The sequence below is a fragment of the Tinamus guttatus genome, unplaced genomic scaffold (genome assembly GCF_059628265.1).
Source record: "Tinamus guttatus ecotype Peru unplaced genomic scaffold, ASM5962826v1 Tinamus_guttatus_pri_ptg001602l, whole genome shotgun sequence".
In the NCBI taxonomy this organism is placed as follows: domain Eukaryota; kingdom Metazoa; phylum Chordata; class Aves; order Tinamiformes; family Tinamidae; genus Tinamus; species Tinamus guttatus.
The window spans coordinates 4,891,895-4,904,304 of NW_028290136.1; the positions used below are offsets into that span (position 1 = coordinate 4,891,895).

At 40.0% G+C, this 12,410-nt stretch overlaps 1 protein-coding gene across 1 annotated transcript; it reads right to left on the minus strand.

Annotated features, from left to right (window-relative positions):
* Positions 1-312: 312 nt before the first annotated feature.
* On the minus strand, positions 313-10,072 carry ETS2 (ETS proto-oncogene 2, transcription factor). Its single transcript, XM_010228370.2, has 9 exons — positions 9,984-10,072; positions 7,159-7,279; positions 5,128-5,247; positions 4,499-4,699; positions 3,641-3,724; positions 2,633-2,875; positions 2,233-2,496; positions 1,437-1,555; positions 313-530 (listed from the first exon to the last, which is right to left on the minus strand). The coding sequence occupies exons 1-9, from the start codon at positions 10,053-10,055 to the stop codon at positions 315-317; spliced, it is 1,440 nt and encodes a 479-aa protein (XP_010226672.1). The 5' UTR covers positions 10,056-10,072; the 3' UTR covers positions 313-314.
* Between the last annotated feature and the right edge of the window lie 2,338 nt (positions 10,073-12,410).

The following is a 12,410-nucleotide window of genomic DNA, read 5'->3' on the forward strand; positions in this document are numbered from 1 at the left end:
TGTAAGTAGCCAAAATGCTTTGTATGGCAGTATAGGTAGCTGAAATGCTTAACCCTTGAGCATTTCTGCATCTTCGTGACAGAGCTAGGATCTGTGCTGACTTCCATGCTGCCCAAATGCCTGCCACGGCAACATCTGAAGCCACTGATGAAATAAGGCCACTTCCTCGCAGCTTTCCCCGGTTACAAAATCGGCTAAGGTCCTTATTTCTTAAGGGTTGCACCCATGTGAGCAGTCGGCAGAGCTGACCGCAGCGGGCTCCCAGGCACAGTTCCGACGCGTGGTCTCGCCAGCCGAGCCGGAGCCGCGGGCGCTCAGTCCTCCGTGTCGGGCTGCACGCCGAGCATCGCGTGCAGCTCCTCCGCCGTGTACCCCAGCAAGTTCTGCAGGTCGCACACGAAGCGATACACGTAGCGCTTCCCTGAAGTCTTGTGGATGATGTTCTTGTCATAATAGTAGCGCAGGCCTCGGCTCAGTTTTTCATAGTTCATTTTTGGCTTGTTTTTCCTTCTTCCCCACCTCCGTGCCACCTGCCAGCCCAAAAAGAAAGCCCAGTGTAAAGCGCTTATTCTGCTTACGTTCTCCCAGTCAGTGGCTGACAAAGGCAGTTACTAAAACTTTTTCGTCAGTCAGGGCACTTTATTTGCTTCTGATGTCTTGAACCCAGGTAACAAGAGTTGGTGACTGAAACCTCAACTGCACAAGTTTTGAGGCAACCATCCACAGCTGTTTGACTACTATGAACAGGGGAAAGTAGCTGGTATCTTTTTGACTGATACTGGCTACCTGCTGCAGTGGAGAGGCCCATCATGATGATAATTGCCACAAAACTGTTTATGGAATACAAGTAAGTGAAATGCAGTGCCCTCTTTCAAAGATGATACTGCTAAGGAGTAGCACAGGACAGTTTAAGTGGAATTTGAGTTATATGCAGCTCCTTGGAATTAATGACTATCATGCCTCTTACTACAAGCATTTTCTGATATTGTTAACAGCAGAAAAGTTGAGGCACGTTTTAGTTATTTTTTTACAACTACATGCTTAAGAACCTAAGGTACTTAAGCACAATTCTTACATATTGTAGTGCTGCTTAGAATATCTAGTGTAGCTATGTGTAAGAATTGTGATGCTTAGAGTAACTGCCCCGCGCCTTTTCACAATCTCAAATATTGTTGATAAAACTATATCCAGGAAACTATTTCACAGCATTACTTATACTGTCAAAAAGAAACCATAAGCTCATAATCAAAAGCAAATATTGATATCTTGGGATAGAGGATGGAAAAAACAAAACATGACGTACAGCAATCCTGAATGTGTAATAAAACACTTACTGATGAAGATATTTCAGCAAGTGTCTGACTCTGTAAATGCTTTATGTTCGTGAATAGGTCCCCAGACCCTAAGTCTTCTTATTCGTCACAGTTGCCACATACCTCATCTGGGTCAGCAAGTTTAAATTCCCATCCATCTCCAGTCCAACTAATAAATGACTGACAGGATTTGTCAGTCAGTAACTCCAGAAGAAATTGCCATAGTTGTATAGGTCCACTGCCTGTAGGAGAAGCAGGGAACAGCACAATTAACACTTCTGCAAGCTCTTACCAGAGCTAATGAACATTGCCATATCTACATCACAGGAAAAAAATCTTTTAATTTTTTAATCTTTTTTTTTTGTTAAATATCAAAACAAAACTAATTATAAGATTTTTTTTCTGTAATATAAAACTGTTCACAAACATGTTAAAATTAAATCAAAAAAGTCAACTTTTTCATTAAAAGAAAGGATTTGGAACAAAATATGCCTTTCTCTTCTATATAAGATTCCTTCCCCCTCACTTCCATCTCCTAGCAGCTGTAGTCAAGCTTTAGTGCTTGTCCTACAGTCCTTGACTTGGCAAACATTCCAGATGGAAAACTGATCTCAGCAGGCACTACAGTACTCCCCAAAGCATGGGAGAGTGTCAAAGTTTCTCTCTTTTTCAAGCAGATAAAAGGCAAAGAATACATTCCATTTTGATGGCATGTTTGCAAAAAATGATAACCTACCTGCGCTTACTTTAGACATACAGTCCAATGAGATTTTCTTATTAACAGTTAAAATTGAAACTTGCCATGAGCAGTGGTGTCTCGGTGAGAGGCTACCTTGCAACTACACAGCTTGATCTTGCATTTAAAGAAAACACTGAAATTACACAAGAAGAGGAGTAACAATTTTGTTTCACTACTTACCTGTAAAGCCAGCTAGAATTGCTGCTGGTATAACTGGTTTCCCTTGCTCTACAGGATCACTTCTTTCTTGAATATAGTCTTTGAAAGACATTGTAGGTTTGTTCAGACACAAGGACTGGCTACAGTCATCTTCAAAGCTTTCATAGGATGGCACACGCTGTAAGTCCACTAACGATGACTGGCTGTTCCAAGACTGCAGCATTGATTCTGAGCTTTCATAACTTTCTGCACCACTGTCGCTAGATTCATGCTCTCTAAGCTTACCTTAAGGGAGGAAGAAGAGAGAGAGAGAAGGGCTGTTTCACTCCTCTCAGTTTTGTACATAGGATCTATGCAAAGAAGGGGGAAAACATGCACAACTGGCCTTAGAGCCATGGTTATCATATGGATAGTGTCTTACCAGAGTTATCCATCAGCAAGTTCAGATTGCTTCGTGTGAAGTCTTGGTTTACTGCACAATAGTTCACACCAACTGCATCTACTTGGGCTTTAGGGAACAATGGAAACTCTTGCTCTGGATTGAGAAGATTTGGTCCCGTGGAAGTCTGACAGATGTCACTCAGGATACTTGGTTTAGGGTAACTGAGGGCTTTCGGGTACCCAGGCATTTGCATACCATAGGTGGCCTGATCCACATTAACAGCTGAAGGAGAGGAAAGAAAAAAAGGAGACAATAACTTATTTTTTTTCTCTGCTGTCGCTTAAACAGGCTATTAAACATTAGATATCCTACTACAGCCACGCCACCATGAACTACTTTTTTTCTGTGAAAGTCTGGCTAAGGAAAAGTGATGCTACAGACCTACTGGAAAGGCTACTTAAGTCAGTGGGAATTCTCCAAATCAGATTCTGTGCATCTCCTTCTACAACTTGCAGACACAAACACAATATATTGTTTGTTTTTCAGGGAAAATGCAGAGCATCAAAAAAGCTAGAGAAGCCTAGGTGATTCTGAGTAAGGCTCTAACCATTAAAAGTAGTAATGAGACGGAACTAGAGCAAGACAGCTAAGTAAGGAAACAAGCACTTTGTTTTTAAAGCTGTGCCACATATTTTCAAAAGCTCTGTTATGCTTCCATAGCCTTTAAAAAGGCCTAACTTTAAGTCCTGATATTTCCTAGTGGTACTGCTTTTTGATTCAACCTGCTAGTGATGGGACTAGTCATTCTGTTCTACAGACACAGGCTTTGGCATACCAAAAGAAAGTCTGACTTGTCCTAGCCTTTGCTTTCAGGAGTTTTCTAATATGAATTAGAGACTAGATACAATACTGGAAAAGCCTGCAGCAGTTGAAGTTAAATGTGTTCCTAAAGCACAGTATCTATTCTGCTAGGTCTTTTTATCTTCTAGAATCTGTGACATACCTAGAATAAACATTCTAAAATGACAAACTACTTAAAGTACTTACTTAAGGAGTTATTATTGACCCAATGAGGAACTGAGGTGAGATGAGAGTTCTCCCCATATTGATCCTGTGTTTTCTCTTGGCTGTCTGGAGGAAAAAAAAAAAAAAAGGAATATTTCATTTTTTATAGATCAGGCATTTTATGCCATGTGAAGCTTCCAACTCTCTAGAGTATTTTTGGGAACACCATTCGAATTAATTTTACTAACACACTGCATGAAACTCTCATGAAAAAAAACAGGCAATTCCCAGGAGGTAAAGCATCAGGACAACTGAATCTTCATACTTAACATAGGGAAAACAAACAAACAAACGAACAACCAACCAACCCCACCCCCCACAAAAAAAAGCCCCAAATACAAAAAAAGAAAATGTAGTGAGTGCTAAGGTACAGATCCTGCACACGGGCAGCTGCTGAATCTTAATTCTCCAAAACTAATTGAATGCATAGTTTATTGTATGCAGAGTTCATCCTAAGAGCACTTCCAAACCTCCTTGACATCCTTACACTACCTTTCAGGAACAAAACAAAATACTTGTAAAAATAAGTGATGTTTTTGTCCAATATTTGATTAAAAAAATATATTTTAAACATGTAAGACCTCTACCCTGATCTCATTTATTTCAGTAACCGATCCAAATAAAACTTGACTACAACAGGCATTTTCTGCCTAAGGCAGGGAATATTTCAGCAGATAACTGTATTAGATACTTTTGTTAATACTTTTACTAATCAAATCTTAAGGATCAAGTTTTCTTGTGTCATAAAAATCCCTCATAGTGAAATAAGTGTTGACAGAGACTTATTCTAAGCTTTATTAGAAGGATCTCAGAACAGAAGTCTTTGTGACCTATATCTACCTTTTATCATCTGTTCCAGGTGTTCCCACAGAATATCACCCACGTAATCAGGTGCCAGTTCCAAGAAACGCTCCTTGCCCAGGTTGCATAAGTCTTGGCCACTCATAAGAAACTGATGAAAGTTCACGTTTGCCAGACTAAACTCATTGGTAGCCCAAGCGAGCCACTGGCAAACCTGCTGCTCAGTCCACAGCCAGGGATCTGAAAGACAAAAAGGGTCCAGGATATTGGCATAATGCTTGACCTTTGTAAATCACCCCTAACTACCTTAGTTAAAAGTGAATGAAGGACTTGTTAATCCGAGTTACTTAGTTCTGAAGCTTAGGCATCAGAATAAATTTACTCTTGAATTTAAAAAATAGCGCTCTATTTTCCTTCTGTATTCCCCCTTAATTAGAGGATGTATGTCCTCACTTTATTTGATTCTGTCTTACACTGCCAAAATAGGAACTCTCCATGCACCCATTTTTAATACCAGTAAGTCTAGTCTTTCCAGCTAACGTTGTGCCAGATTCACATAGGATCCATTCTTGTATTTAGTTCTGACATCACTCTTTCTCTTTTAAAAGAATCACTATTCAGCATCCTCCTTAGCATTAAAAAAGAGCTTATAAATAGAAAACACTTACTATTTGGGATACCCAGCCGACACTGTTCCTTTGTGAAACCACTGAAAGTATCTTTCAAAGCCTGACTCATCACAGCCTTGCTGCACGGGGTTAACAGAGGCAATTCACAGTTGTTAGACTCTGCGAGAAAGAAAAAGGGTGGAGGGAAAAGAAGATACATTAACATTTAGGCCAATGAAAGAGGTTTTTGCCATACTAGGTTAAGAGTAAGAAGGGGATACCATGTATTTTAAAGCAGAAACAAACAGGGTAGGTCTATTTTTAGATTGTCCTGCCTTTGAATGAACAAGTCAACACTAAAATACCTTTGATATATTGAGCTGGTGAAATTGCATCATCCTAAAGTAAAGCCTTGCAGCTTTCCAAGCTATAGATCCTCAGTGACTCTCAACAGTTACACAGCATGCCTGTGTTTCAGGGAAGCTTCATGATTGCTTTTTCAAAAAATAGGAGATTGTTTCTTCCTATTTTTCTCATCTGCATTTTGACCTCAGACTTCCTGTTAACTCCAGGCAGTCATCAGTTAGCTTGGGAACTAAATAATACACAGCAGGATTGTGCAGAACCAAATTGCAAGGATATTCAACACCGCTTTCCGACCGAGCGTATTTCAGACCTTCCCATGCACCTCTCCATCACTCATGTATATGGTCTTACAGCTTATACCTAATATAGTATCATTCAGTCAACTGAACCAAACAAATGTGAATGGTCACAAGCTGGTACCTAGTGTCTAAACAATGCAACACAATTCAAAAATAAGTATCATCCTACGCAGATCAATTACTAACCTATACGATTCAACAAAAAGTTTGCAAATAGACTCTAAAAGAACAAATTTAGCCTCCACCCAATATTTATTACTGGACAATTCTCACCTGAAGATGCCCGATTTAACTATGAAAGAACTCCCAAGTTGAAGAAAACCAACAATACCACCTACATGTTTCAGTATAAGAAAAGTTTTACTGATATTTTATTTGCGATGGTGACATTAAACCAGGGAACAACTGAGGAGTCACCACTGCACCTCTGAGCACACCAGAGAGCTTCTGGGAACTAGCACACATTTGAAGGACCTCTGCTGTGTTGCTCTCAGAGGCACGTTACGGTGTCAGGAGTCATACCCACGATGGTTACCAGACTTGAGGCAGTTCACTAAGCTGTTCTGCTCTTGCAGTTTTCCTAGATCCTGGCTAGGCACAAGCTCCACTCGACCCAGCACGCGGAGCTCATGCCCAGCGTGTGCTTCACTTCTGTTTTTACCACACCCATCCTCAATATCTGCCAGGACTTGCTTTGCTGGCTAGAGATAGTCACTGATTAGAATCACAAAGGCTGGTGGAGGTTTAAGGGCTTTTTTTTCCGCCCCCCAGGCTTACCTAGGGGGAGATAAAGACAGCCACAGGAAAGGTATCTATCTTGCTTTTGGAGATTTAAAAAAAAAAAAAAAAAAAAAAAAAAAAAAAAAAAAAAAGCCCGTGAGGAAGTTTTGGCCAGGATTTGTTGAAAACTCGTGGTATGCATTTCCTACTAAAAAGATTTGTAAACACCTCCACCTCTATTTTTAAGATGAGACATAAAACCAAACCTACAAAGGGAAAGGGAATAAGGAAAGGGAATAAGGACTTTGCTCCCTAGGAACCACAGGGTCAAAACAGGGGCTTGCAGAGTATCTACAACCACCCAGCCAAAATTAAAACACAAGTTTAACTCTATATAATTTAAAGCTTTCAAAGAAAACTTTTAACAGCCTTAACCCTATTTTAGTATCTGCTAAGGTTCTTCCACGGGCATCTTAGGCTAATGAATCTCAGTTTCCATCCTTGTCAACATAGAGAACAGCAAATATCAACAGACCAACTCGTGTACATAAAATCAAAATACATACACAGACTGTGTGTACTTTTTTTTTTTTAAAGGGAAAAATCCATGTTGTACTTGCAAGGGAACAGTGATAAAATGCAAGTTACACCCCCCAGTTTTCTTTCTGAGTTGCTGACTGGACTAAAGAACGAAGCAAAAAGGTACCATAAGACGTAGAATCAAATCCTGTTGGCACTTCTTGAAGTGTCTGATCTTCATTTAGTGCGAAAAAGTATCCAGCAAAGAGAGAGCTTGAGCTATCAAAGGTGTCAAATGCTGGTTGACGCTGAAAAGCAACAGAAAAAAATAAAAAACACAGTGAGCATTTTGCTAGAGCACTTCCAAAAAGAACTGCTAGGAAGTGGCAGGTTATACTGCCTAGCTTTGGAGACCATGCACAGTCACTATTTTGACTCGACCAGCTTGTGCCTTTGAAATAAAAGGACAGTACAGCTTCTAGTACACTAAAATGAAACAAGTAACATTCAGACTACAATGTAAATTGTATGGCATGATCTGCAAGCTACTGTAAAGCCAAGCAAGGATATTTTAAGCTTTCCTGTAATTGAGGCATTCTAACAATAGAGAATGCAGACACATGTATAAACTTTTCAAATGACTGACTTATGGGTATATTTTGAAGAAAACTTAGTATTTCCTTCACCCTTTAAATTTACTATCCTTCTGAGGAATATAAATTAAAACAGAGGCAGGACTGGTAAATTATGGGAAGAAAAAACAATGAACAAAAAAAAATATATAGCAAGTGCAAAACCTACAATGGATTTATGCAGATTTCAAATACCTCTTTCAAACTTTAATTGCGTTAGGTTTGTATGATAGAGATGCAAAATACCAATACTTAGATCCCTCCAGCCATTTAAGTCTTCTTTTGGGGATGAGGAGAGGAGGAAATAAACAACTTTTAAAAACAACTTGTGCAACTTGTCTGTTAGTCACAAGGAAACAGTATCTGAGCTAACTAGAGGCAGAAATAAGTAGAAATTGCTGCTGAAATTTTAAAAGCGCCTGAGGATAGAATATCGTGTGAAAAGCTGCAGCACATACATGGCAGCTACTGCAGTTTGGGGAGCTGGAGACCATAGCAGCTTACAAACACTGGTTTGTTTTAGGCATCCACTGGTATGCTGGCTTACGGCAAGGCAGAGAATTTAGCTGAGGATAAGGCTGAGATTTTTAAGGGCAGAATTCATAAACTATGCTATAGCAACCTGAACCATGTTTCTGAAATAGCAAATAAGCATTCCTGGAATTGCCTAGCCAAAACTGACAGAGTTCTAAGGAGCTTGGAGTGTTTTGCACCAGATGCCTTTTAATTAAAAAAAGAATTTAAAAAAGGCCCCAACAACACTGGTAGTAAACTAGGGACTGTTAATTTTTTAGCTGTATTTTATAGCAACTGTGTAATAGCAAGTATATAATCCACAGAAGAAAAAGCTGTTAAAGGAAACAATACCATGTCCCTATGGGCTAACTGAGTTCAGAAAGCTCCACTGAACTGCAATGGAGATAAATTGTGAAGCCTGTTCAGGTACCAATGACGAGTACAGGACAGAGTCAAAGTGAAGCAATGAAAAAGCTCACATCCAAACGAAACAACTTACAGGTAATTGCCAAATTTCATAGTAAAAAATTCTTTACACATTACTAGATAAAAGCAGTGACTCATCACTAGTACCGAGAAGAAAGGGCAAGTTCTTTCAACATAAACTCTGGAAACTCCTGTGTTTTGTTTAAGTAGCCGACCCCTACTCTGAGTCACTGGAAAAAATGCTGTGGCATGTGAATGAGTAAAATCCAAGCAATACTAGTTTCATATTTCAAAAAGGATCAAATTAATATGTAAGCAGGTTCCTGCTTTAATAGTAATAAAGGCAAAATCAATATGGAAGAAATTCTGCTTGGCCTATTAGTTACAACCATTTTATTTGTCTTTTAAACATATATATGGGTAATTATTACAAAACTAACAGCTACAATACAGTAGAATAGTGTCTTGATTTTGACTTGATTATATGACAACTGTGATCACTGAGTAAGTGCTTAGGAACAACTACTGTGTGAAAAAGTACACAGCTGTTAAGTTGGAGGATCTTTTTTGGATTTTGCTGTTGCTATGAGCTGGAGAAAAAGAGAGGACATAAAAACATCACAGAAGTCAGAATACCAAAGATTCATTAACTGAGTCTTCAAAACACTGTCATTCCTCAACGTTAATGAGAACAGAAAGCATCTTCCTAATCTTTATTTAGTTACATTAATCTATGCCTATGAAAAAAAAAATCATACTGAGATAAAAAGTGACTTGCATGATTGGGGGATGGAGGGGGCACTTACAGGCCGTTACAAGATGAGTCTTCATAGTTTATTTCTCACTTGTCCTCAGTTTGCAAGGTCTTTTCAAAGCAAGACAATAGTCAGTCTACCTAATGAAAAAAGCACTTACTAACTACATTTGGTTTCTTGAATTTTATTGGATTTTTATTGGACTGTAGGTGCATGTAATAACTCAATAACCTACTTTTTTCATGCAAGGCTCTTGAATGAATCAGACCTGCCTGGTCATATCCGAACAGCGCTCTGGCAGCCTCGCAAAGACCACCTGTTCTGCCAATGCTACAGCTTTATTTACACGGAATTTCCACCGACTGCAGTGAATTTGAGATCAGTTCTTGTCCACCTCTTATTTTCAAATTCTTACAATGTAGTGGGGGAAAAACTTCCTGGGGAGACCTCAGAGGGTATAAGAGTGATGCTTTCCTGCTTCAGTAGTACTTGTTCAAACACCTGCTTAATTCAGTGGGAATACTCTAGAAGTAACCTAGATTACATGCAAACTGAAAAAAAAAAAAGTCATATATATGGGTTCCTACTGGCATGGGTGTACAACTCCTTTTGAGCATCATATGTGCTCTAGCTGGGAGACGAGACAACTTGGTTTTAGATGCCACTAGCTGCAGAGAACTCACCTTGAGCATCCCTCTGTACATGTTAGACACAGGAGCGACCTGATCCATGTTCCTGATCCCAAAATCACTCATCTGAAAAATGAAATTTTGTCATGTGAAAAACGTTGCTACTGGCAAAGCAAGTATGTCAACAGGCGCATGCTGGTGCTGTAGCATAGAATATGTGCTTCTTCCCTGGGAGTGCTATTTCAGCACAGCAAGAAATCTTTCCTCTAGGGTGCTCACATCCTGACTATTCAGGGTCTCATTCTGGTTGTGCTTAAATAGCTTTTTAACCGGAGCCTCTTCATGGAGATCAGAGGGGTTAAAGATTTTTATGCTTGTTGTTATGGAAAGCAAAGAGGGCAATCAACTTCTGATATCAACTAGGAGAGCTTTTAGTGCCTCATTCCATTAGATCATCTTAAAAGCCTACAGAAGCTCTAGGTCCACCAAGTATCTGCTGTTTTGAGATGCTCTCCAGTCTTCACTGGTTATCTCGAACATGAAATTTTGTGTGATCTTTGTTTACAACATTCCTGCTCACATGCCATGATTCACTGTGGTCCTTCCCTCCCAAGGCACGGAAGGCAAATGACAGAGCACTCCTCATGCTTTCCCTTCATCTTCTAACACTCACTGATTTCACATTTCATCCCCTGTATGAAATAGAAGGGAAGCTGATTCTAAACACTAGTGATCTGTGTCGTTTACTAGACAAAGTATCTCCAAACCATGTTATTTTGCACATTTCGTATTTTTGCATAGGATTAACTTATTTATTAGCCTTTTTAAGGCTCCAGCTTAAATCCGAAGCATTTACGCAGCAAAAAGAGCCCTTCTAAAATGGTTGAATATGGCGCCAATAACAGTACTTCAACACTACTGCAGTTAAAGCTTTCAGGCTGCCTGTACCACACGAACAGGACTGTGTGATGCCTCTGTAACTTGCTCCTTTACATACGTCCAAAAGGAGACAGTGATAAGATTAACACCCTCTCGCTAAGCCAAGAGACACCAGGCCAGGAAGCGAGCCAGGCTTATGGCCACTGCTCAGGTTTAATCTCGATGCTGCAATTCAGGTGTCTGTAAGCGATACCTTATCAGCCAGCACTGAGGCAGGTCATCTCTCAACACTTTTCCTTCTAGTTTTTCACAGCATTGTGCTAGTTTCTTTGGCCTCATAGAAACTGCCTGGACATGTGCATTTCTATTTAGATAAACAGTTTCAGGGGCTGCTTTTAGTATCTCCACAAAACTGTGTTTACTTATTACAAAGCGACTTCTCTTACTAGCCATTTCAGTGATTTTGCAAAAGCACAGAGAAATCAAATCAATATAGTCTTAAACTGACTCAGAAGAAGATGGCAAATTACAGCTTAACAAAGCAAGCAGAGCCTGTTAAAATGACAACATGCTCAAAATCTGTCCACATAAGCTAAAAAGAAGAAAAAAAAAGTGCCAACGGCCAAAGACTTGGAAGGTTTTCATCCTCCTATATGTCTAACTGATCAGTTAAAAGTCAAAAGTCCCTAATGAAAAAGGCCCATTTCAACTTCACTGTCATTAGACGTACATTGAAATAAAATAAACTAACTGCATATGAAAGGAACAGTTGACTTCTGCTTCACCGATGTTACCCAAAAGCACAATATACTGATGGATGTATTTTACTTCAATTAGTATATACAAATATTTGATCTAAGATACACATCTCATTGAGCACCAAGGATTTCTACACAGCAAGAGACTCACTCGGCAACTGCCTCTAATCTCTTCATTGAATTTGCCACAGTTTAAGCAACTGTATATCCTAGTATTCATCTGGGCGTTAAAGAAAAAGAATAAAATAAAGAAAAAGGAAAAAGAAGGCATTTTCTAACACACCTTGTTTGTCTTTGAAATCTGCTCCTGCGTATAAGCGTATCCAGATCAAACCTTAACCATTGGAAGGCATTTGGGATAACACTACACGTATTTTTAGCAATCTTGGTTCTGATCCCCAGTCTGGACTATAAATAAAATTCCTGACAATTTCAGGGGCAATCCTGGCCTTTACAGGAACCCTGTTGGGAATCCTGCCGTTGATTACAAGGGGCAGGATTCTATGTTTTTTTCTCTCCTCTCATTTTCTTTGGAAGTGCCTAGAGTGCGCAGACAAAAGGTCTGTAACCAGTCCTCATTACCCGGCGTTGCTCATTAACCTGAGCTGCTGCTTTTCCGCGCCAGCCGCCTCGCTTGCTCGGCCTGGCCTCCGCGCTGCCTCTACCCTATGGAAAACCGGGGGGCAGCGCTTCAGTCCAGGACGAAGCACGCTCGACTTCTCCGTGTGCGAGCACCCCGGCTTCCTGCCTCTAGCCGGGGCTAGACACGGGATACGGGACACGCTTCCAGGAGATACCCTGGTATCTGGTTGCAGAGGAGCAGAAGGCGATACAGGTGTTTGAG